The 26,608-nt window shown below is 40.2% G+C and overlaps 1 protein-coding gene across 4 annotated transcripts in view; it reads right to left on the bottom strand.

Annotated features, from left to right (window-relative positions):
- dpp8.S (dipeptidyl-peptidase 8 S homeolog) overlaps positions 1-26,608 on the bottom strand; it is a 39,746-nt gene continuing 13,138 nt past the window's right edge. For 2 of the 4 annotated variants that reach the window (XM_018253988.2, XM_041587454.1), the window contains exons 4-21: positions 25,492-25,665; positions 23,977-24,145; positions 22,596-22,706; positions 22,027-22,155; positions 21,851-21,912; positions 17,443-17,543; positions 16,672-16,849; positions 15,082-15,241; positions 14,502-14,581; positions 7,491-7,643; positions 6,694-6,829; positions 6,252-6,397; positions 5,631-5,777; positions 4,255-4,407; positions 3,798-3,940; positions 2,791-2,902; positions 2,027-2,145; positions 1-1,405 (exon numbers count right to left, since the gene is read on the bottom strand). In XM_018253988.2, coding sequence (XP_018109477.1) covers positions 1,384-1,405; positions 2,027-2,145; positions 2,791-2,902; positions 3,798-3,940; positions 4,255-4,407; positions 5,631-5,777; positions 6,252-6,397; positions 6,694-6,829; positions 7,491-7,643; positions 14,502-14,581; positions 15,082-15,241; positions 16,672-16,849; positions 17,443-17,543; positions 21,851-21,912; positions 22,027-22,155; positions 22,596-22,706; positions 23,977-24,145; positions 25,492-25,665 — 2,295 coding nt within the window. In that variant the 3' untranslated portion in view covers positions 1-1,383. 4 annotated transcript variants of the gene reach the window in all.

The following is a 26,608-nucleotide window of genomic DNA, read 5'->3' as shown; positions in this document are numbered from 1 at the left end:
GACAGGATAAAAGTGTTTTTTTTTTCTATTTTTTGTAAAGACTAAAGCATCTCTATTTTCAAACAGCGCAGAATATGGCACCTTTAAATTGTCAGTGTGAAAACAGTGGCAAGATGTATATATGTCTGATAACTAAAATAAAATCTGGATAATGAGGACAGATTCTTTTTAAAACAATTGATGGCATTGACATTATATCCAGTCAACTAATGGTGAAATTGTAAAGGAGGCAAGTCCCAAAAGGCGGGCAAAATAATCTGTGAATATTGCCCTGCATGGCAAACCACTAAAGCAGGATTGGGATAAGGCAAAAAAAAAAAAAAAAAAATCACAAATTTTCTTAAACTACAGGTGTTTGACAACAACATACGAACAATGTCCAAAATAATTTAAGTGTATACCAGTCAGCAGCTCAATTCAGGAATTGCTTGTTTGAATTCATTGCGTATTACCAAGGACTTAAGTCTGTCATTAGAGGTCAAGACAGAGACAACCTTTCGAGGTCCATGATAAGGGATGCAATGTTTTGCCTTTCTCACCACGACAGACACTTTAATACAGCAGCAGTAACAAGACCCTACGGAGGATGACTTCAGAGTTGAAGGTGGAAAGTACAGGATGATTTCACTGGATGGGAGTCGCTGCAATATCTGTATATCATTCGTTTCTTCTGCATCAGGAAAAGGCAGCACCTAAGTTCCAGAATCATGATATGCACATTTACAGATACCTGGAAGAGAGGCTGCAGAGCATTCAGATTCAATGGTCTTGATGTCCCTCCATTGCAGAAGAGGGGAGGCTGGTGGTGTTCCAATAGAAGATACAAGAAGGGGCCAACAATGAATCCTAACAATGCAGCCTCTCTGACAGATCATAATTTAGAGTGGAACTTCTTTCCTGTGAAGAAATTGAAGTGTTTATATTAGATATAATGTTATATTACAGTGAAAATATAGTATGTGATATAATAAGTGCCTGAACACCCTTGTTAACAAAAAGTGAAGAAAAAGTCAAATAAGCACCCTGTAAAGTTCTTGTGATAACCCAGAAAGTTTCATGAATTTCAGGTTATATTCTGGATTACCCCAACCCCAAAAGACCTGTAGTGAGGTGTCAAAGACAGGATATTTCATTGATAAATTAAACTGCAAACAAACTGATAAAATGTTCAAGTAATGAATGCAGCACCTTTTGCTTTTTAAAGTGCTTTAAGATACAGAGGGACATGCGCAGCCACCTCTGAGGTGGAACCCAGGCAGAGACAGTTTACAGGGAGGTGTAGAGCAAAGCAGGCATTGTGATTGGTGCATGAGGTTCAGTTTATTAGAAACCATGGCTAACCATGAGTCTCTCTCATTTACCATAGTATCACACGAGAGCCTCTCATAAAGCTTGTGGATGACCACTGGTAAAAAAAAAAAAAAAAGAGGAGAAATATTCATCCACACAAGCACAGAGGTTCATGCAGGGATTTCCTATATTCCAAAATATCTATAGCAAGAGCAGAGGAGGGGGCATCTGAAGGGAATATATGCACATTTATATGCTGCAGCTGGATTACCCACATATAACACGTTGAGCTTAATAATCACTGGAGAGAGGAACAATAAGGTTGTGTGTGGTACATTAACTTGGCGAATGTTCATTTCATGGTTTCTGAACCTTGCCGTAAATAGATTGGGAACACTGTAAGTTCTTTACAGACTTTTGAACAAGCTCTATACTTAGCCTCAAACATTTAGTTTTAAACAACATTTCTGAGTTGCACAAAAGAAGTTACATTTTCAAGCAAGTGAAATCATATCTAGGGCAGAAATGCCCCAAAAATACCATTCAAAATTAGAGAAAACGTGGAAGGTCTTTGTAAAAACCAGTAAGTGCACCCCATGGTTCCCTCTCCTCTTTAAGACCTGCACCCGACAAGGCTGTGTATATAAGGCCTGTGTTGGCCCTGTTCCGTCAGCAGCTAGAATGCTGCCCTACCATCCCCTCCCACCTCCCTCATCATCATTAACCCTTTGCTCACAAAGATTTGGTGACTGCTATATGAGAGCCCAGGTTTTCCTGCAGATAATACAGGAAGTGGAGCTCATAATGCTCTCCTGATTCAGGTACACGGATACTGTGACGCTCTTGCGGGTATATCTACAAAAGAAAAAGCATAAAATATTAAGTTCGTTAAGGCATGTGCCCTTTTAATAAGCAAATTAGAAGCTTTTAAGCAGTGTTAACATATAGTTTAATCTGCAGAGGAACTTGAATGAAAAAAAAATTATATATATTTATACACACATTTTTTTTACTGTATCCTTTACATTTGAATTTGTTTATTTCCAATGTGTTGCCCAACATTAATTTCTTCTGCTGCTTCCCATTTGATAAACGAAATAACTCCATATGTAACTGTATTCACCGGGCCCCAGTTACTAACGCTGGACACATCTATAGGAACTTATCTATAGGAACTAGTTAGCTGTAATAAATCTAATGCGAGATCTCTGGCTGGCTGCTACAAGTTGTTGCCTTTGAGCCCATTTTTACAGTGTTAAAGGGCCCCACTGACCCTCACCCACATCAAGTTGGCCTAGAGAAGGAGGGAAAGGTGGCAGACACATTTAGAAACTGATAGTGCTTAAAACATACCGTAAAAAAAAAATGTTTTTAACATAAAATGTGCTTATGCAGGAAGATACAATTAGCATAATTAAAACATCATTACATTATGAATATATACATTACAAAAAAACAGAAAAATTATCTGCAATATTGGGTGTTGCAAAAGTAACTCACCTGAAGATCATATGGTTTTCCACTACGTACTAAGAAGCTGAGAAGGATACTTGTGTGTGCAAAGTGCACATTCTCATCTAGAAAGCCATGTAAAAGCAGCAGACGGTTGGGCCTGTAAAACAAATTGTAAGTAAAGTTGCTTTGGTACATTACAGTAAAGGCTATTTTATCTTAAAGGGATACAGTTATGGGAAAAAAAAAAAAATTTTCAAAATGAATCAGTTAATAGTGCTGCTCCAGCAGAATTCTGCACTGAAATCAATTTCTCAAAAGAACAAACAGATTTTTTTTTATATTCAATTTTGAAATCTGACATGGGGCTAGACATTGTCAATTTCCCAGCTGCCCCTGGTCATGTGACTTGTGCTTGCACTTTAGGAGAGAAATGCTTTCTGGCAGGCTGCTGTTTTTCCTTCTCAATGTAACTGAATGTGTCTCAGTGAGACATGGGTTTTTACTATTGAGTGTTGTTCTTAGATCCACCAGGCAGCTGTTATCTTGTGTTAGGGAGCTGTTATCTGGTTACCTTCCCATTGTTCTTTTGTTTGGCTGCTGGGGGGGGGGGAAGGGAGGGGGTGATATCACTCCAACTTACAGTACAGCAGTAAAGAGTGATTGAAGTTTATCAGAGCACAAGTCACATGACTTGGGGCAGCTGGGAAACTGACAATATGTCTAGTCCCATGTCAGATTTCAAAATTGAATGTAAAAAAAAATCTGTTTGCTCTTTTGAGAAATGGATTTCAGTGCAGAATTCTGCTGGAGCAGCACTATTAACTGATTCATTTTGACAAAAATTTTTTCCCCATGACAGTATCCCTTTAAGTTTAAGCTGTTGGACTAAATTCATTGCAAAGTAACTACAATTCACATAAAAAGGTCCTCCTCACAAACGTTTTTGATCACATTAATTTAGAACAAAATTGAATGGTTTAAATTGTATTTGTAAATTAAATTAATTGAAAACGCTGTGCTATCCTTTTATGGTTTTGAGTTCTAACACTTACTCAGATGGAAACTTCTCTGCCTGCATTGCCACTGAGCCCAGATAGTAGCCATGTTCATTCTGGTCTGGATGACCCATGTACCTCTCTGTATATCCAGTGTCATAGAAAATCCAGAGTGTAACAGGAGCTCCTGCAATAGCCACCTGCAATTTGGGAACAGCGTGAAGGCAATAAGACGACTGAGAGAAACCAGTTGAGATAGAAATAAAAATAGCTTCACATAGAAGACCCACATATGATAGCTATAGCAGGAGTAAGGATTCTGGCTCACAAGGAAAATTTCATGTGTTATGCCTACAGAACAGAAAATGGGGGATATTTTGCTTGTTTACATACAAAGAACCACAGGTTTAAGTGTAGAAATTAGATAAATGGAGCAATTATATTGTTAGTCTCTCCTAACTTACATCAGATAATATAAGGTAGTGCACTGGTACAATTCACGTCATGTACTTACCCTAAATATATCAGGTCGCTGTACTAGGGCCATGAGAGATAAATACCCTCCATACGACCATCCATGGACACCTACTCGGTCCAAATCGATAAAGCTGTGTTTGGCAGCAAGGTATTGCAAACCCTCCACTTGATCATCAATCTCCACCTGACCCTAAAAGAAAGAAGAAGAAAAAAATTCAGACAAGTAAGTTGATGATGAATACAAGATACAAAAGAGCATACAAATGGAGCACATCACCTCAGCCATCACAGAAGCATAAGCTTGAATTCAGGTAGTGATTTTAAATCAATCGAAAACGTTATGGAAAAAGCAAAGTCAAGAAACACACTTTTTTTCAATCAGAAATTAAGGAGCAGATTTATTTAAAGGGATACTGTCATGGGGAAAAAAATTCTTTTTTTCAAAATGAATCAGTTAATATTGCTTCTCCAGCAGAATTCTGCACTGAAATCCATTTTTCAAAAGAGCAAACAGATTTTTTTATATTCAATTTTGAAATCTGACATGGGGCTAGACATTTTGTCAATTTCCCAGCTGCCCCTGGTCATGTGACTTGTGTCAGTGTGAAATTAGAGCTCAACACAGAAAAAAAACTCACCTCACTATTAATTCATATGAGATTTTTAAGAGCATATTTATCAGTGGGTGCAAGTTAGAGGTCACTATTTAATAAATGGGCTTCTAAAAATAACCCAGTAATGAATAGAAAGTGGGTGAGTTTTTCTTAGGTGGTTTATTTCACACACAGGTAAACTTGCCCCTAAGTGTTCACTGATACAGATGTATTTATTCTTTTTCTCTTTCTTTATCAGACAGAAATAGAAAATGCTGTTTGGCAGGTGAGGGATGCAATCCAGGCCACTATATATTTAGTGTTACAGGCAATTTAAATTCTAAACTAAAGAGCTACAGAAGACAAATTGAATTAATTAATTAAAACTTGAATGGGGGAATGTAATAGGAACTGCAGGATGGGGAGGAAAAAAAAGTCAACAATCTTACATTGTGGAATTTTATTTTATGTTAACTGTGCATTTAACTTTTATAGGAGAGAATGAAATTGTTTTTTTGTTGTTGAAAAACAATTCCAGTTTTGACATACACTGCATAATGAGGCAAATTATAAAACACAAGTTGAGGAATCAGTAAATGTGCATGAATTATGGTTAATACAAAATAAATAATTGCTTACACTGTGCATATAGTTTACTGCATTTCCTCATAAGGACAACCGAGTATTGGCTTAGCATAGCAGTGTCTACACTGGCATAGTAAATTTAAGGGGGACCAGGAACATAAGGTTTGACCCTCAATTAAAAAAAAAAAAAAAAAATCGAGGAATTTCCCTCTATCCTTTATATTCTCTTTCTCACCATCTTGTATTTGAAGGCTCCTTCAAACTTCAGCCCACGATGACAGGAACCCCGATTATCAATGACTACCACCACATAGCCCAACGATGCAAGCGTGTTTAGTCGGAAATATTTTAATCCCTTAAATCGATTGTTGACCAGCTGCACCTATAAGAACAGAAATTAACAGGACTACTCATGCATTGCCTAACAGGAGCCTTTTCACAAAATGTTTATCCAGAAATTCTTAGGGAAAAATTTAATTTGCAAACATATCGGTGCAGATTTGCAACTATCAACTTTTGTATGATTTTGTGAACTGCAGTTTATTTATATTTCATTTGCAGCAGAAAAAGCTGCTGAAATTTTATTAAGCATTTTGTCATTCAGGATTTAATAAGCATTAAATATTTGAGAGAATCTCAATTCTTTAACCAGGGAAAGATTTTACTGTAAATCTTAGTTTCATCTTTCATTTGTGTTTCATTTTTTCTTTGCCTTTTACAGCTTCCTTCTCAGAATTTTCACAAATGTAATTATGGGAAAGATTATGTTTTTTTTCTTATATTGCCATCTCCTATTTCCTGTAACTGTAAGGGACTTCATACTCATTTAAATCTGCTGGTTTTAACCATGCCTCACCTGTGGGCCCCCATAAATGAATAGTACAGTTGGATATTTCTTCCCTGGTTGTAGCTGATGAGGTCGGTACATCATTCCATACAAGGTGAACCCCGTCCGGCTTGGGAAGGAGAATATTTCTGGGGCAATGTATCCAGGCAGTGTTCCTATGAAACGAAGAGACTGAAGTTAAATATGTAAATGCATCCATTCTAAATAACAGAAAGTTAGTGCTTCAGTTTTAACCCTTTTGTGGCAGATGCCTTTGATTTTGCCACAGAATTTTGCTGTCAGACAACACATAGGCCAGTACAGATCAAATATGAAACGGGAAACATAAACCAGGAGATAGAAAAAATAAATGTGTTCTAGTACATTTTTATATAGTCCCTGTTTGACTGATCCAATGAACCTGTAGTACAAATATTCAAATCTCTTGTATTGTCACTATTTATTTACTAACCTGGTGATTCCAGATGCGTAGCCCAAAATTCCTTGTCCTTCTGAGCTGGATCTGAACCAGACCCTGTCAAATGGAAGAGGTGTACAGAGTGTGGCAGTGTCTGGCTGCTGTATCTGCTGATGAACATGTCGCAGTGCTGTTAAAAATAAAAACAACCGACTGAACAAATGTTTACTATCAGTTTTGTTCTCTTTGGCAATATTCTCTGACTCATGCACCCAGATCTACTGGTTTTAATAGCACATGACAGGCCACATATTTGGTGTGAGTGCTTGAGGAGTAGCTATTCTCTACAGGGATGTATAACATTATCCAAGTCATAGGCCAATCATATTCTATTTATGTATGGGCCAGATTATTATAAAAACAATTATGTCTTGCAGAGAGGTTCAGGAAGATCCTGAGTATGTTAAGGGTCATAAAAATCCCATGGAGCGCAAATCTGGACAGCAGTTCCAAAGAAGACTCATTCAATTTAATGGCCTAATGAATAATGCATGCTTGTGACCATTCAAGCAAGGATATTAATTTAAGGTGTGGAATAACTATTCAGGTCTCTTTTCCTCCGACGTATTGTAAACTGAATTTGCATGAAAAGTTCACATTGAATATTAATCACAAGCGCAATAGTGCTTGATTGGCTGAGATATTCTCTCATTTCAAAGTGTTCTAAACAAAGCAGAGAACTTTATTTTTCCTTTTTCACAGTTATACAAAAACATTAACTATCAATACAATACTCTGTAGTGTAAACGATGTTAACAGCGCTTGAGGTCGTTTATATAATGGAGGTTTACCTGGCTAACAGAGCAAGCATGAGAGAATCCAAGATCTGTCAGTCTTGTCACTTCACCAGGTGTCTCATAATTTGCAACATATAAATGGTGCTCTAGTGGTGTGTCCTTTGTCCCTTCAAAATATACCAGCTTGTTGACCTCATCCACTCGTATCTGTAGTAAACAAAGCAAAGAGCTGTAAATCTGTGATATTATGCCTCTGTCTAGAGCAGACAAGTAGAACTCGATTTAAGTTCATGCTGTAAACAAATGCTGCCTTCCCACCCACTCAGGGACTAGATGACACAATAAAGGAGATTTTGTGTACTCACCGTAAAATCTTTTTCTCTCTGGTGGCTTGGGGGACACAGGGAACCATGGGTATAGCTGATGCCATTAGGAGGTAGGACACAACAACAATGAAAAAACTAGCTCCTCCCTTGCTGGCTATACCCCCCAGCAGGCGGAGCCTATTCCAGTTTGTCCCAAAGAAGGAACGAAGTAGGTTTTAGTTATTTTCAACTTTAAACAATTAACTTGAAACTTATCACACAGTGTAACAGAGAAAAAACAGTAGAGGCCCCCATACAGGGGGGGAAGCCCTGTGTCCCCCAAGCCACCAGAGAGAAAAAGATTTTACGGTGAGTACACAAAATCTCCTTTTCTCTAGTGTGTGCTTGGGGGACACAGGGAACCATGGGGACATACCAAAGCTGTCCCCCAGTAGTAGGGCGGGAAGGGCCCTAACTGGATTTTTCTACTGCGGCCTGAAGCACCTTTCTGCCGAAGCGTGTGTCATGTGCCGCAAAAGAATCAAAATTATAGAATTTTGCAAAGGCGTGGAGTGAGGTCCACGTAGCTGCTTTGCACAGCTGTTCTGCTGATGCCTGATTTCGGAATGCCCAGGTCGTGCTCATCCCTCTTGTGGAGTGAGCTTTGATTCCGTCGGGGGGCGTCAATCCTTGCGCTACATATGATTTTTGTATCGTCTGCTTTATCCATCTGGATATGGAAGTTTTTGTGGCCGTAGATCCTTTTTGTGGGCCTGAGCACACAACAAAAAGCGAATCAGTCTTTCGTACCTCGCGTACTCTGTGAAGATAGAATTTTAGGGCACGTACTGGATCCAAGGTATGAAGAGCTGCTTCCTTGGGATTTTTTGGCGAAGGACAGAAGGTAGGGATTGTTATTTCCTGGTTGATGTGGAACGCCGAGACCACCTTAGGTAGGAAGGTAGGTACTGTACGAAGTACTGCTCTGTCATTCTGAAACTTGAGGAATGGAGGTTTACATGATAGTGCACTGATCTCAGACACTCTTCTTGCTGAGGCAATTGCGAAGAGAAAAACTGTCTTCCATGTTACCCACTGCAACGGGATGGATGCCAGTGGTTCGAAAGGAGCCTTCTGAAGAGCTTTAAGAACTATTGTGAGGTCCCATGTTGGCACTGATCTACGGAATGGAGGGGCCACATGTGCCACTCCCTGAAGGAATGTCTTGACATCGGATAAGAGAGCTAGCCTTCTCTGGAATAAAATGGAGAGAGCCGAGATTTGGGACCTGAGGGAACCGAGGGAAAGTCCCAAGGACACACCTTCTTGAAGAAAATCCAAAAGTTTTGGTAAGGAAAAGGTTTCGAAGTCTACTTTGTGCTTAATGCACCATCGTTTGTAGCTGAGCCATACTCTGTAGTATGATTTGGCCGAAGTAGGTTTTCTTGCTGCCCGCATTGTGCGGACTACATCGTCTGAAAATCCTTTTCGCTTTAAGATGCTGGTCTCAAGAGCCACGCAGTCAAGTTGAGGCTGTGAGGCTTGGGGTGTCGAATTGGACCCTGATGTAGAAGGTCTGGTACGTTTGGTAGAATCCACGGATCCTCTATTGACATGTTGATGAGATCCGAGAACCAGGAACGTCGAGGCCAGTTTGGAGCTATGAGAATGAGAGTGGTGTTCTCTCTTTGAACCTTCTTGATCGTTCTGGGTATTAGAGGAATCGGAGGGAATGCGTATGCCAGTTGAAAGTCCCATGGAACCGTGAGGGCGTCTGCTGCTAGCGCTAGAGGGTCCCGGCACCGTGCAAAGAACATTGGTACCTGCCGGTTGTGGCGGGACGCCATCAGATCTACCTCTGGCCAACCCCATCTTGCGGTTATTTCTTGGAATATCTCCTCCTTTAGAGACCATTCGCCTGGATCCAATGTCTGGCGACTGAGGAAGTCTGCTTCCCAATTCTGAAGACCCGGAATGTATATCGCCGATAACCTGACTTTGTTTTGTTCTGCCCACTGAAAAATGTGCTTGACCTCTCGTAGAGCCGCTCTGCTTTTTGTGCCTCCCTGGTGGTTTATGTAAGCCACCGCTGTCGAATTGTCGGACTGTATCTTTAGTGGTTGGCCCGACAGTTCTACTTGCCAGTGTCTTAGTCCTAGCCGAATTGCTCTGATCTCTAAAAGATTTATGGGTAAGCGGCTTTCCTCCACCGTCCACAGTCCTTGCGCGGACTTGCCCTCCAAGACTGCCCCCCAACCTGATAGGCTCGCATCCGTTGTCATTATTCTCCACTGTGGCTCTCCGAGAGGCTTTCCGCTGTATAGTAGAGGTGTTCGTAACCACCAGGTCAGGGATATTCTCGTCCTGTGTGATAGACGTATGTCTTGTAATAATGACTTTCTTTTCCATGACGTGAGAATGTTCCATTGTAACTCTCTCATGTGAATCTGAGCGAATGGAACCGCTTCTATCGTTGACACCATGACCCCCAGTACTTTCATGCAGGACCTGGTCGTATGGCTTGACTTTGCCAGTAAGGACCGTACTAGAGCTTTGAGACGTACAATCTTTTCTTGGGTCAGAGACACTGTCTGTGTGTGCGTGTCGAACAATAGCCCTAGAAAGACCATAGACTGACTGGGTGTTGTGGAGGATTTTTCTAGATTGATAGACCAACCTAGTTCTTTTAGCTTTTCCATGGCCAGAAGGGTTGCTTTTTGTGCCTCGGCCAAAGAGGGTGCCTTGATTAGCAGATCGTCGAGATATGGTGTTATGGAGATTCCCAACTTCCTTATCTCTGCCGTGGCCACTGCCATGATTTTTGTGAATATCCTTGGTGCCGATGTAAGGCCGAAAGGAAGCGCCTTGAACTGGTAGTGATGATTTTGTACAGCGAAACGTAGGTACTTTTGATGTGGATGGAAAATGGGCACGTGCAGATAGGCATCCTTTATGTCTAGTGATGTTAGAAATTGACCTGGAGACATAGCTGCAATGATGGAGCGTAGGGATTCCATTTTGAACCTTCTGGGACGAATGAACTTGTTGAGTCCCTTTAGGTCTAGTACTGGACGTACTGATCCGTCTTTCTTTGGAACCCCAAACAGATTTGAGTAGTATCCTCTGAACTGGTCTTTTGTGGGGACTGAGGAAATAACTTCTGCTTGAAAAAGAGAGTTCAGTACTTTTTGGAAGGCCCTTAGTTTGACTGGTTCTGTTGGGTTTCTTGACATGAAGAAGCGGCGGGGGGGAAGAGAATTGAATTCTAAGTGGTAACCTTGGGTTACCACTTCCTGTAACCAGGAATCTGACGTGATCTCTATCCACTGTTGGGAAAAATGGAGCAACCTTCCCCCCAAAGGTGCTCCCTGCGCCGACAACCCCCCGTCATGCAGTAGAGGGTTTGTCAGGTGTTCTGGCAGAGGGTTTGCGTGCCTGCCAGGAAGTTCTGGCCTTCCCCATGAAGCGTCCCCTACTGGAGGTTGACTGGCGTGGCGGGGAGTGTCTTGAGCTCTTGTTTTGTGAGGGACGAAAAAATCTTCCTCTACGAAATGAAGAGCGGGCTTTTGGTTGTGGAAGAAGGGTGCTCTTTCCTCCGGTCGCTTGACTGATGATCTTGTCAAGATCTGGGCCGAATAGGAGCTTTCCCTTAAAAGGTAATGACGTAAGAGATCTTTTGGAAGATAAATCGGCAGACCATAATTTCATCCAGAGTGAGCGTCGAGTGGCTACTGATAGGGCTGAAGCTCTGCTGACTACTTGCGTTGCATCCAAGGCCGCTTCGCATATGTATTCATTTGCGTCTTTGATTTGGGCTGCCAGCTGAGATAGCTCTTGTCGCGGAACTCCTGAGAGGATTGCTTGAACCAGGGAGTCCGACCAGGTTTGGACAGCCCTGCTGACCCACGCTGTGGCCAGGATAGGACGCAAGGCAGTGCCTGAAGCGGAGAAAAGGGAACGTAGTAACCCATCCATTTTCTTGTCCATCTGATCTTTAAAGGATGAGGCATCTGGGACTGGCAGGGCCGTGTTCTTAGATAGCCGTGAGACTGGTGCGTCCACTGAAGGCGGTGAAGACCACTTCTCTGTGGTCTCTGCAGAGAATGGGTAAAGCTTGAGAAATCAGAGGTTTGGTTGGAAGCGGCTTTCTGTCTTATTCCATTCCTGTTGAATAATTTGCTCAAGCTGTGAATGACTAGGAAAAGTTGTTGAAGACCTACTTTTCCTTTTGAACAGAACCGTAGAAGATTCTGTGCTGGTCTCAGGTTCCTGAATATTGAGAGTTTCTAATACAGAGGCAATTAATTCGTCTACTGCTTCGGCAGAGAACTTAGATGGTTCCTCTTCAAGAATGTCTGAGCTGCGAGATAGTTCGCCATCTGATAGACAGAGTCCCTCCTCTCCGTCCAGAGGAGCCGGTGAGGAATCTCTGGAATTATTATCACTCTCCTCATCTGATGGAGAGGGAGCTCTGCGTTTTGAGCCTCTATGTCTGGGCTTATCTAATTTGGAAAGGATTTTGTCTAAGGACAACGCCAGCTTTGGTAAACCCGTGGCTAACTGGGCTGCCCAGTCTGGAATGACTGCTTGAGGTACAGTAGGGGCCTCCTGAACGGTAGCAGAGGGACCCTGAGTGGTTTGAACTGTTTGAGCTGGAGCAGGACTTGGGGTTTCCTTGTCAGGCTCAGGTGGTTTGCATCTGGAGCATAGAGACTCCTTGTGCCCTGAGGGGAGTCTTTTACGGCACTTGCCACAGGCCAAGTACCTGACAGGGGCAGCCGGAGTCCCCCTGGAAAAAAGGGCCTCACTGTTACCCTCTGACATAGTGAGACAAGTGTAGCTTTTATTACAAGGCAAGAGGCTTAGGGACCGCTGCTATGAAATGGCAGAGGCAAGGGAAGGGCTAGTTTTATACAGTCACCGTGTCCTGTATGCACAGTAGCTCCCCGTTTGGCGTGGTGCGCTGTCCTGGATGCGGCCGCACTGTGTCTGCCTAAGCGTGTAAGTGCCGGGATGACGCAGTTCCGATACGAGCTTCGCGCCAGTGCGCGTCATCAAGATGCGCGCCCGTGCTGACACGCAGCTGCGCCACCAGGCCCTCGTAACCGAATGGCGCGAATAATGGCCCGTCACTCCCCTCTGTACCAGCGCAAGTGCTGGAATGTCTGCTATGCTTACCCGGAAGGGTTGCACAATATGCTCCAACGGCTTATGTAAGCTGATAAGCCTTTTTCACACAGAGCCCACATTATAGTAATGCGGTCTGATAGGGAACCCACTCCTCTGTGAAAAGTAGACCGGGACTAGGGGAAGGTTGAGTACTTACCCCCCCAGGGTCCAAGCACCTTCCGTGTCCTGGCCAGTTCACTCCTCCTGCACAATGAGAGAGGGTGGTCAGAACTGGGTGGTTAAGCTGTGAAGCATAAGAACCCCAGGCACAATTCCCACGTAGGGAGAAATATGCAACAGGCATCCCACACAGTGTAGGTGACTGGCATAACTCCATAAATCATCACATATGGTGTATAGAAAAAATTTGTGTAGAAAAAAATATAACATGTCCTCCTCCTGAGGACACAACAAAAAAAACTGGAATAGGCTCCGCCTGCTGGGGGGTATAGCCAGCAAGGGAGGAGCTAGTTTTTTCATTGTTGTTGTGTCCTACCTCCTAATGGCATCAGCTATACCCATGGTTCCCTGTGTCCCCCAAGCACACACTAGAGAAAGTATAAACTACTAAACTAACTTGTATATAAAAATTGACTATATAGATATAATAAATATACATAGTATATTAATAAAACGAGTTACTTTCGAATTAAAAAGAACTTTTCATTCAGTACTGGAACAATTTGTTTCAGCGTAGAAAAAGCTTTCCCGAAGCAGTATTCTCCCCATTAACTACCATTATGTTATATTTATTGGAATGCAATACAGTATCTGCTCAAAGCATTCAAACACATTCAGCCAAAGTAACACATATTTAGCTTCATAAAAAAAACATTTATTCTTTAACACTTTAGCAACTGTAATAAAAAAACGGATGGAAAATTAAGTAAACCTGCCACTTAAAGGGATACTGTCATGGGAAAAACAAATTTTTCAAAATGAATCAGTTAATAGTGCTGTTCCAGCAGAATTCTGCGCTGAAATCCATTTCTCAAAAGAGCAAACAGATTTTTTTATATTTAATTTTAAAATCTGACATGGGGCTAGACATTTTGTCAATTTCCCAGCTGCCCCAAGTCATGTGACTTGTGCCTGCACTTTAGGAGAGAAATGCTTTCTGGCAGTTTGCTGTTTTTCCTTCTCAATGTAACTGAATGTGTCTCAGTGAGACATGGGTTTTTACTATTGAGTGTTGTTCTTAGATCTACCAGGCAGCTGTTATCTTGTGTTAGGGAGCTGCTATCTGGTTACCTTCCCATTGTTCTTTTGTTTGGCTGCTGGGGGGGGGAAAGGGGAGGAGGGTGATATCACTCTAACTTGCAGTACAGCAGTAAAGAGTGATTGAAGTTTAACAGAGCACAAGTCACATGACTTGGGGCAGCTGGGAAATTGACAATATGTCTAGCCCCATGTCAGATTTCAAAATTGAATATAAAAAAATCTGTTTGCTCTTTTGAGAAATGGATTTCAGTGCAGAATTCTGCTGGAGCAGCACTATTAACCGATTCATTTTGAAAAAATTTTTTTTTCCTATGACAGTATCCCTTTAATGTCCTATTTCTTCCCCAACTGCAAAAACAAAACAACTTACAGACGATCCATGACGTCCCAGAACTTCCCATTCTCCACTTGTAACAGCTACCTCTTCCTTTATGGTGCACCGATAATCACCTTAAATGGATAAACATTTTTTTACATTCCTGAAATTGTTACCTGGCTAAAAAAATGCCAGACACCCATTTTTAAAAAGAAGAGAATAATTATATTAAAAAAAATCAGATCTGACATTTTCAGGAATATGTATCAAAATTCAGCAGTGATAGGAATAGATTTATTCAGAAGTAAACTTTTTTAGGCTCTGGATATCTGTACTCAAAGGCTTGAAACAGCCTCTGGCCCAGTAGTATATGCAAAAAAAAAAAAAAAAAAATCCCGGGCCTGAAATCGCACAGATTTGGAAGCATGTGTACCTAGACTAATTCAGACATTTATCATACAGTATTGAGTGACCTACTGAATCTAAACATCACACACAAAAAAAAAACATAATCCAAGTTTCTGGCACAATATGTTTAACTCATTTTGAAATATGTTAATAATCAAGACATGTTACAAACTCTTAGTACACAGTGATGGATGTATAATAAATTGGACCAACGAAAAGGACTTACTGAACCCAAGCAGATCAGCACTCCCCTTACTGGTGCCACCTGTTCTCAACAAGCTGGTTATTCGATAAAGATGGCGGAACCCTGTCTTACACTCTGAGGCAAAGAGAAACTGTATTTCATCATCTCGGGTTTGGGGAAAGAAGTGTAAGATGTCATGTATCTGTTAAAAAAACGTAGAAGGCAAAGAAAATCATTTAGAGATGCACGACAGGCAGAATGAGCCAAGGGACAATGAGTGAGGGTTAGAAGGCTAAATGGCTTTTAGAAAATAAATGTATTCAGTGTCTGCCTCCTAGGCAGGATGGTAAACACACAATTCCTTTCCAGAAAAACTGAAATATGAAAGAAACCGTTTTATTAAGAATCGCCTTCTTGTGGCAGATTTAAGTTTATGTACACTAAATTGTAAACAGGAAGACAGACTTGATCTTGCCACCTGCAGCTGCAAAGTGCCAAACATGTGCGCTGGAAGTCAAAACAAAAGTTTTTGATATTAAAGGAAAACTATACCTCCAAAATTAATATAGCAACAGATATTTTATTTTAAATTAAGTGGCATATTAAAGAATCTTACCAAACTGGTAAATGTATTAAAGTAAATATTGCCCTTTTACATCTCTTGCCTTGAACCACCATTTTGTGATGGTCTTTGTGTTGCCTCAGAGATCAACAGAAATACCACAACTCTAACTGTAACAGGTGTGGGAGCAAAAGACAGAACTCTGTCTGTTAATTGGCTCATGTGACCTAACATATATGGTTTGTTAGGTATGTTTGTGTGCACCGTGAATCATACAATCCCAATGGGCAGCCCTTATTTTTTTTTTTTTAAAAATGGCAATTTTCTATTTATGATTATCCAATAGCACATACTGCTAAAAAGTATATTATAATGAAAATAGTTTATTTGCATGAAGTAGGGTTTTACATATGAGCTGTTTTATGCAATATCTTTTTATAGAAACCTACATTATACAAGGGTATAGTTTTCCTTTAAGAGGCAAAGATGTGATGGCAAGCCAAACCTTCCATCAGCTGGAATCGAGAGGCAAGTTCATGGTATCTGATGATGACTGCAAGCAATGCTACAGAGCTCGGATTTCTAGGTTACAATACAGTGTTATCATAAGTTTATACACAGAATAAATAAGGTGATTTGAGAGAAGCTCTTCCCACAAAATTTAGAAAGCCCAAACCCCTCATAAAATGTGGGGGAAAAGCTTCTCCTGTAAACTAATTTTACATCCCTTAAGCAGAGGTTTGATGTAGTATGTGGTAAACAAAAATGCAAAATGAAGGGTAGGTAGAAGAGGCACCTGCCAAGGGCACAATGATAGGGGGCACTGGGCAGGTACCTGTTAAAGTATCTTCTGCCTACTCTAGTCCGTGTTCACTGCCATCAGTTGCTCTGTCCTCCTGTCACTCCATCTCTTTTCCATCCCCTGTCCCTCTCCTGTCCCCCCGTCTCCCCTCCTTGTCCCCCTGCTAAGGTGCAAGAACACTTCTGTGTTGGAGCCAGAAGTCTCCCGGGGCTGGCCAGCCTAGGGCGCCTGTTCAGCCTATTGTCTATGTGAGGCTATATTTCCTTACATTAATCCAGATGTCTGTTGTCTCTTCATATATCACAAGAGGTGTCACAGAGTCAAGCAGTGAATTTGAAATGCAGTGTCGCTCTGGAGGGTCTTTGTGTGGAGAGATAAACAATGCAGGAGGGATAAGTACAATCTGTAGTCGGGTCTGCAGTCGATCAAGTAGAATGGCCCATGCACTGCAAAAAGAAAACAATATTTTGTAATCCCTGTAAAGTTAAGTAATGGTTTTACAATCTTTATCATGTTTTGTGCGGTTTTTGAATCGGAAGACTTCTGGTTCTTTATAGGTTGCAGATGAAAATGCTAGCTGGTTGTTGGGGGGGTCACTTACCCCAGTTGCCAGAAGACATATGGACTGTGAGTCATCAGTTACATTGTTGCTCTAATTTTGTATTATATTCTTTTGTATTTTTTTTTTAAATTGAATTACATAGTTACATAGTTGTGTATTATATTTTCAGGCCCTCTACTAGTCATTTTCAATGGAGTTCTAGGTTACTTAAACTGTAGCAAGCAGATAAGACTCCATTGGGAGAGCAACAGAAAAGAAAGCTTATTGAAAAACGATGATTATAAAACATGACGACCATTGCAAATCATCTTACAATTCTGCTGTCTGCACCATATTAAAAGTTAATAGGCAAACTACCCCTAAATGTAGTAGGAAAGATTATATATTTTAAATGTTAAGCCGGATTTCCTTCTTTTCCCTTCAATGTAGAATACAAGGTACATAATAATGAACTGACAAGATACAAAAACCACTCACTATTTCCCATCAGGAGTCCATCCAGCTCTGGCTATATACTCCGTTCCTGCAAACATTATCTCAAATGGCTGTCGAAGTTCCTTATCTTCCATATCTAGGATCTATGCAGGTAGAAAAGCAATGTCTAGGTGAGAGTGAGTACCAAACTAACCTTAACAGCAAAAATTAAAAGAGCATTTTACATGGCAGATAAGCTGGAAAGAAATAAACTGAGCTTGGCTATTACAAAGAAAAATAAACAGGGCCAACTAATATAATCATAGCATTCAGAACATTTTATTTCCTGTTTCAAGCTATATATATATATATATATATATATATATATATATATATATATATATATATATATATATATATATATATATATATATATATATATATATATATATATATATATATATATATTCAGCTCATAGATCAAATGGCCAACAAAAAGGAATATCCATCTGTGTGTGCGGTGTTAGTGATACACAAGGGGATCTGCAAGGGATAAACAGAAAAGGTACAAGATAATGTGGATCAAAGTATCTGAATATAGATTAGGGCTAAATTATTGGCGTGTTGAAAAAAAATCCATATGATCAATTAGTCCAGTGTCTTCAAACATGTTTGTATTTCTATCTTGGTGCAGTTCTTAATCTACATAATTAGCCATAAATCCAAGGCCCAGGTCAAGTCCCTTCTCCAGAGAGTTGAACGTCTTGATTAATTTGAACTTTTCTTTCATTTTTAGTCTTAAGATTTCTCTTAAAGCGGTAGTTCACCTTTAAGGTAACATTTAGTATGTTATAGAATGGCCAATTCTAAGGAACTTTTCAATTGGTCTTCATTATTTATAGTTTTATAGTTATTTGTCTTTTTCTTCTGACTCTTTGCAGCTTTTAATTTGGCGTCGCTGAACCCTTCGAAAAAGCAAATGATCTGTAAGTCTATAAATGTATTATTATTGTTCATTTTTATTACTCATCTTTCCATTCAGGCCTCTCATATTCATATCCAGTCTCTTATTCAAATCAATGCATGGTTGCTAGGGTAATTTGGAGCCTAGCTACAAAATTGCCTAAGATGCAAATTGAAGAGCTGTTGAATAAAAATAAAAGATGATGTCTCAGAATTTTACTCTGTACATCATATTAAACGTTATCTCAAAAGTGAACAACCCCTTTATGAACCAAGATTTTTAAATCATTTATGAAGTAGCAAAGGCTGTTAAAATGGTTTCCTACTGGTGTGTCCAGTTTTTTTTTTTATTAGTTATAGTGAAGCAGTGGTGTGTATTTCTCTCTTAGGCTTCGACAAGTCTCTCCTATATATAGTCCTCTTCTTCAACATTGGAAGAACAATTGTAATGGCCTTTACCAAAGCTCAAGTAAATCAGTAATATAGGTTTGCTTGTTTTTTTTTTTTTTTACCAGGGAACCATGTAGCAATTCACCGGTGATGTGACAAAATCTGCAAGAACACAAGCTTGGGTGCAAAAGGGGTAGGTGGTTTATATCGGCCTCAAAATACTAGCCCATTGTTTAAAGATTAGTTCAGTGTAAAAATAAAAAAACTGGGTAAATAGACAGGCTGTGCAAAATAAAAAATGTTTCTAATATAGTTAGTTAGGCAAAAATGTAATGTATAAAGGCTGGAGTGACTGGATGTATAACATAATAGCCAGAACACTGGTTCCTGCTTTTCCGCTCTCTTGGGGGCAAATTCACTAAGCGCCGAAGCGCCTAACGCTAGCGTTACTTCGCTAGCTTTACTTCGCTAGCGTTTGGCATTTTCGTTACTGCGCAAATTCACTAACGAATGCTGGTGTAGATTCGCTAGTGTTACTTCGCACCCTTACGCCTGGCGAAGTTTCGCTACGGACGTAACTACGCAAATTCACTAACACGCGCAGTGTACTGAACGCTACCTTTTACACTAGACTTCCTTCGCCACCTCAGACCAGGCGAAGCGCAATAGAGTAGATAGGGATTGCTTCAAAAAAAGTCAAAATTTTTTCTAAGTCCCATAATGTTTTCTACATTATGGGTGATAGGCTGAAAAAGATCGAAAAATTTTTTGGGGCTCCCCTCCTTCCCCCCTACATTTCCTGACTCATGGCAACTTAACTATACAGTGGGCACATGTGTAGGGCAAAATAAAAATTTTATTTGATGATTTGAAGGTTTTCTAGGCATTTGTAGTGCTGATACGTATTCCTCCATTGAAATTTGAATTTGGCGCCGTATGCAAATTAGCCTTCGCTAGCGTAACTTCTCTTCACTTAGCGAATCAACGCTAGCGCAACTTCGCAACCTTACGCTACTCCTGAACGCAACTTTGGATTTTAGTGAATTTGCGAAGCGCTGGCGAAACTACGCCTGGCGAAGTGTGGCGAAGTTACGATTGGCGCAACTACGAATCTTAGTGAATTTGCCCCTTGGTTTCCACTGTTTTGTTACCAGGCAGTAACCAATCAGTGACTTGAGGGGGGTCACATGGGTCATAACGGTTGCTTTTGAATCTGAGCTGAATGCTAAAGATCTATTGGGAAACCAAAACTGGTTAGGGTGAGAAAGGCTGAAAGGAGCCAAAAAGCCCTTCACTAGGAAATACATGCAAAGTGAAGCCTTCTGAAATCACAAGGTATTTACTTGTCTCTTGGGTAAGAAATCACTGGCACTCAAAGGGCAGGTGCAAGCTTCAGGGTGCAACGTTTCAGGGTCAGACCACTTTATGATAAAGGGGTCTGACCCCGAAACGTTGCATTTTCTGTTAATAAACACAAGGGATTGTCCCTGCTTGCACCTGCCCTTTGAGTGCCAGTGATTTCTTACCCATTTGATGTTGGAGGGTGCCGACCCCTTCGTCACCGTGCACCGGGCAATCAACACGAAGGCCAGGGAGTGCGAGAAGAGCTTTTCATCCGAATTTACTTGTCTCTGCCATACACACAGCACTGCCTGGATTTCAAAAATGAGAATTTTTGATTCACCCATAAGGCATCATGGGCGGAGACATGCAAATCACTTATTTATGTCCCTTTGGCCAACTATGCATCCAGAACGGCTGGTTTATAGCACAGATACAGCAAAATGGTTCAGAGCCATACTGTATATCCAAACTTGCAGACAGCCTGTTTCCATCTTGTTAGATCTCATCAGTGCAAGATATTGGAACATGGCTTCTGAGGGGTAGGACTTGGAGAGTAGCAAAATAGGAAACCAAACCTGGTTAAGGCTGAAAGGAGCCAAAAAGCCCTTCGCTAGCAAATACATGCAAAGTGAAGCCTTCTGAAATCAGAAGGTATTTACTTGTGCCACACACACAGCACTGCCTAGATTCCAAAAATTTGAATTCTGATTCTCCCATACGGCATAATGGGCGGAGACATGCAAATCACTCCTTAATGTCCCTTTGGTCAACTATTGCAAACTCCCTGAACAGTTATGTCCCATGCAGGGGCGCTCCACCAATGAGGCGAGTTGAGACACTCGCCTCAGGCGGCAGCGCCCCCCTGGTTGCCAGGGGCGGCAAAAATGCCGCTCCTGGTATCTAAGAGCCGAATTTCCGGTTTTCAAACCGGAAATTCGGCTCTTCTAGCGCAGAGAGCGCTATTGCGTTCTCTGCACGAATCGTCGCGGACCGCCCCTGCCCTCTCCGGCGCTATAAAGGTTAGTGCCGGGAGGAGGGAAGGGGGCGGCGAAAGAAGGCCGCCTCAGGCGGCATTATAGCAAGAATCGCCCCTGGTCCCATGTAGCCCCCCATTAATATACTGACTAACTCAGAGTTAGAGAGCTGAAAAGCAGGATGTTGTGTTCTGTTCTGTTAGTCATCCAGTCACTCCAGCCTTTATAAATAAAATTTTTGGCAAATAAACTATATTAGAAACATTTTTTTTTATTTTGCACAGTCTATTTACCCAGTTTTTATTTTTACACTGAACTGTTCCTTTAAGAAGTACTTTTGCCAGTCAGGTCACGGTCAGGTATGAGGGAATAGTACAAATAGTATTAAAATCCGAAATGCCAACCCACTAGTAAATCAAATGGCATTGTCACTGCATTTCAACCATCCATGCAGTGGAATGCAAGACATTGCATTCTCTGGGCTTTAATTAAATGAGGCTGTCTCATTGACGCAATAGCGTGGGCACTAAAAGTTCATTAGTATATCAAGCCTCTATTCAAGCCCTTCTACATTCCCCCTTCAGTAAATTCTACCTGCCTACTGCATTAATCCCATAATGAATGAGCAGCAACCAAATATCCAAAGGTCAATAAAAATATAGAAAATACAACAACAAAAATCAGCTAATTTTAAAATATTGAAGCAACAGTAATTGAAGTGGTCTATGTTTTTGTTACGTGACTCAATGTGTTCCACAATGGGGGGGCTTTTCATGAGAGAGGCGCGATTTAACACTTACCCTGCCTTCAGAATCTACAATGATCTCAGACAGCTTGAATGTGACTTTTGGGTTTGCAGTCCCTAAAAAAAAAATTTAATTAACCACTTAGTGTAAATGTCTTGTTCCCTCAAGCAACTCGAAAAAGAAAATACAGCGAGAAAGGCCAATCAAAAATGATTTAAAAATGTACTCACCTGCTTTTGGGTAACGGAAGGAGTCTGTTTTACGAGTCTCCAGCATAGGTGATGTGACATGGATGATCTCTACCTCTGATTCATCATTCTCCTCGTAGAGGATGCGCAAAATTTGACCACCAGATGCAGCTGCAAAATAAATGTGCATAAAGCTGGCCATAGATGTAAAATTTTTAAAAGATCCAATCGTTATCGTGAGACCACGATTATCTCGAAATGATATTTTAAATGTATGATGTGTCAACTAAAACGACCATTTCAGGCGAGGAATGCCAGGAAAACTGAAGAGTAGCTGCCTGCTTAGCCCTGCAAACATAGATAGATTGCACTGGGACCGATTAAGATTTTTTAACCTGGCCGATCAATTTTCTGACAGATGTCGGCCGAAAAATCGTAAGATGTTTGATCGTTCGAATCCCACTAACCGCATGATAATTTGACGGATTGGTCACCAAAGAATCATCGTGTCTATGGGGACCTTTAGATGGCTGCTCAAATAAGGCAGCATGCTAAACACCCAACAATAAACAATCAGGACTAACATTGACTTTTTTCACAATATTTCTTACTTTTTTCATTACGGGGACACCACCAGTAACCAGTGTAACGATCAAATTCCTCCTGAAGCACAAAACTTGCAACACCAGCAGAATGGGCATCCTCCTCAACACCAGCCAAGTCTGCGGACAGACATTTACATTGTCATATTATCTTAAACATTTAAAGTGGACCAGTCACCCAGACACACAAATCTGTATAATAAAAGTCCTTTGCAAATTGAACATGAAATCCAATTTCTATTTTTTATTAAAGCATTCGTAGATGTTGTAAGCTCATTTAAAAATCTCAGCTGTCAATCAAATACGGTCTGCAATTACTTTTTTTTGGGGTACTAGGTCCCCTTTAACTTTTATCAACAGAGAAAAAAAATACTACATAGCTAAGTATGTATTAGACTATTTTGTATTCATCACATGCAAATGAACATAAACACAAGCCTAATTTATATTAAAATACCTGATATATCTTAAAGCTGACTAATATCTTCTTAATTGTCGTAATAGCGTCAGCTAAGAAAATATATTATTGAGCAGCTGCTCGAGGGAAAAACACTTCCAAGTGAGTTTTTATGTGAACAGAAGCATACACATTTTGCACAAGTTTAATCATTCATCTAAAAAAAACAGTACAGTATTATACATGTAACTATTTATTTATGAGTCATTTAAGTGTGTCTTTGTATAACATATACTTATTAAAAAAGTACCTGGCACTTGCATTTGGTATATGAAAATAATGAATACACAAGTACTGAATAGTGTACAGGTATGGGACCTGTTATGCAGAATGCTCGGGACCTGTGGTTTTCCGGATAACGGATCTGTCTACTAGAAAATCACAAATATTAATTAAATCCAATAGGCTGGTTTTGCTTCCAATAAGGATTAATTATATCTTAGTTTGGATCAAATACAAGCTACTGTTTTATTACAGAAAAAAAGCAAATTATTTTTAAAAATCTGAAATATTTGATTATAATGGAGTCTATTGGAGACGGCCTTTCCATAATTCAGAACTTTTTGGATAATGGGTTTCTGGATAACAGATCCCATACCTGGATTAATAAAATTAAGCAAGACTTCTCTGTACATGTCCTATTCTTTCCATCACCTATGCTTCAGGCTGAGGAAACATGAGCTGCTTAACTGGAAATAAAAAGCAAACCTAGTGCTAGACACATATCAATGTGCATCTAGCTTTTTCTAAATCAACAGTCTAAATGAGTCACTGGGGTCACCAAAAACAATGAAAAGTTTCTATGACGACATTTAGGGCAATCAAAGTGTTTTAACGCAAAACGGAAAACGCAACAGTCATCCAAACATACAGATAGACCATCCATCTTGTTACGTTACCACATTAAACTAATGTCACTTCAGTGCGTCTCACCTTTGTGTACAAAAGTCAACCTGCGCTCGTCCCCAGTCTCCATGTTGCCTATCCAAAGGTCATTGCTGTGAACAAAGGCCATCCAGCTGGGGTCTGCAGGACAAATGGTGGGATCCATGCGGATGTTTGGGCAACTGGTTTCTAATAACTGAGGCTGCAGTGGCTGTTTCTGTATGAATTAAACATGCAGCTGAGTAAGACAGCAGGGAATCTGGCTTAGCCTTGGGTGGAAAAATATAAGTATAAAATATAATATAAAAAACCAAAGATCATCAGCACAGATCTAGCACTTTATGTAGAGTGTTTTTTTTTTCCGCTAGTGTGTCAAAGGATGACACACAAATAAATAGGAGACTTAAAAGGGTTGTTCACTCTTAAATTAACTTTTAGTATGATGTAGAAAGTGATATTCAGAGACAATCTGTAATTGGTTTTCATTTTTGATTATTTGTGGTTTTTGAGTTTTTTAGCTTTTTATTCAGCAGCTCTCCAGTTTGCAATTTCAGCCATCTTGTGGCTAGGGTCCAAATGATTCTAGCAACCATGCATTTATGTGAACAAGAGCCTGGAATGTGAATAGGAGAGAGCCTGAATAGAAAGATGAGTGATACAAACTAGCAATAACAATGAATGTGTAGCGATACAGAGCATTTGTTTTTAATATGGGGGTCAGTAACCCCCATGTGAAAGCTGGACAGAGTCAGAAGAAGAAGGTAAATAACTCAAAAACGATCAAAAATAAATAATGAAGATCAATTGAAAAGTAACATAGAATTAGCCATTCTATAACATACTAAAAATTAACTTAAACGTTAACCACCCCTTTACTGTTCGCCGATAAAAGCTGCCGACAGACTAATTCAGCAGCTTATTGGCCCATGCATGAGGCCCTTCAATAGGGTCCTCCTATCTGGCTGAAAAATCAGGCACAAATCGATTAGACAAGTTTAAAAATTCCATCAGAGCAAGTATCATTGATGCGGTGTTCACTCCCATGGTGCGCATCTCTAGCGTTGCAATTCGATTTTTGGGGCCTAGTACCCATGTTCAGCCCGAGATTGTCCACCTCAAGGAAGCAATATAGGCCAAGTGAGCGCCTCTCTCAGTGTATGGCCAGCTTTACTCTGATGCTGCGTATTAAAATTGTCTGCAGCAACTAGAATTTTATCATATTATCAATATTATCAAAAATAAACAGGTCCTTTTTGGTTTATTTACATAGTCAAGGGCAATATTTTGCATAATTCTGTGTGTATTTAAGTGCTGTTAATGAAATGTGCCTATATTTTATCCCTACGCACAGGCTCAATGTAACCATTAAGACTACATTGATGAATTAATGCGCAAGATGCAAAGCTTGTCGCTCCACCTTGCTCCTTGTGAATCACATATGTGCATCAATGTGCTGCACATGACAACATTCGAGCATAAACTGTCAAGAATATGCATCTACGTTAGTAAATCATTTGCATGTTGCTAAATAAACCTTTATAAGCTGTAGCTAGTGTTACTTACAGTAAAACCATGGGAACCACCATCTCGAACAGTATAAATGGCACTTCCAGCCTGAAACAAGAAGGTCCCACTTTCTGCGTGGTAGTCAAAGGCAGAGATTCCCACTGTACCAATGCGCTTTCTCTCTCGAAGCAGCTCTTCCTCACGGGAATACATGCCATAATCTGGGGTTGCCTGGAAAGAAAGCCTGCTTTATTATATATATTATATACAGTATATGTATAGCACCACATAATGTATTTCGATAAAGAATCCCCCTACAAAAATTAATACATAACAGAAAGCCAACACATACTTTGCAATGCAAAGATAAGTATCCTATACAATTATAACTTTAACTTTAGGATCTGGCAATCACATATGTCCTGATTTATAAAAGTACAGATTCTTATAATTTTTTGACTAGGACTATGCCGGCTGTCACTACTCTAATGGGATTGAATTTATTTTCTACCTTTATAACAGCAAGAAACCTGTTTTCAGCGGCCACTTCTACATTTGTAACAAAATATCATATCATGCAGTAAATAAAACTCGGCATACTTGATGCGTTATATCGCTCTGAGTTTATGGATGTATCTAGGTTTTTAAAAAGCTGTTTTTTCTGGATGCAGGGCATTGGATGATTTTTTCCCCACTTACAGGTACTAAGAGGCAAATTATATATATATCTATCTATCTATAGCTATATCTATAGCTATATCTATAGCTATATCTATAGCTATATCTATAGCTATATCTATAGCTATATCTATAGCTATATCTATAGCTATATCTATGTCTGTCATCTCTATGTCTGTCATCTCTATGTCTGTCATCTCTATGTCTGTCATCTCTATGTCTGTCATCTCTATGTCTGTCATCTCTATGTCTGTCATCTCTCTGTCTGTCATCTCTCTGTCTGTCATCTATCTGTCTGTCATCTATCTGTCTGTCTGTCATCTATCTGTCTGTCATCTATCTGTCTGTCATCTATCTGTCTGTCATCTATCTGTCTGTCATCTATCTGTCTGTCATCTATCTGTCTGTCATCTATCTGTCTGTCATCTATCTGTCTGTCATCTATCTGTCTGTCATCTATCTGTCTGTCATCTATCTGTCTGTCATCTATCTGTCT

Source organism: Xenopus laevis, chromosome 3S (genome assembly GCF_017654675.1).
Source record: "Xenopus laevis strain J_2021 chromosome 3S, Xenopus_laevis_v10.1, whole genome shotgun sequence".
Lineage (NCBI taxonomy): Eukaryota > Metazoa > Chordata > Amphibia > Anura > Pipidae > Xenopus > Xenopus laevis.
Note: the sequence above shows the minus strand (reverse complement) of the source record. Positions and strands in the feature narration are given on the sequence as shown.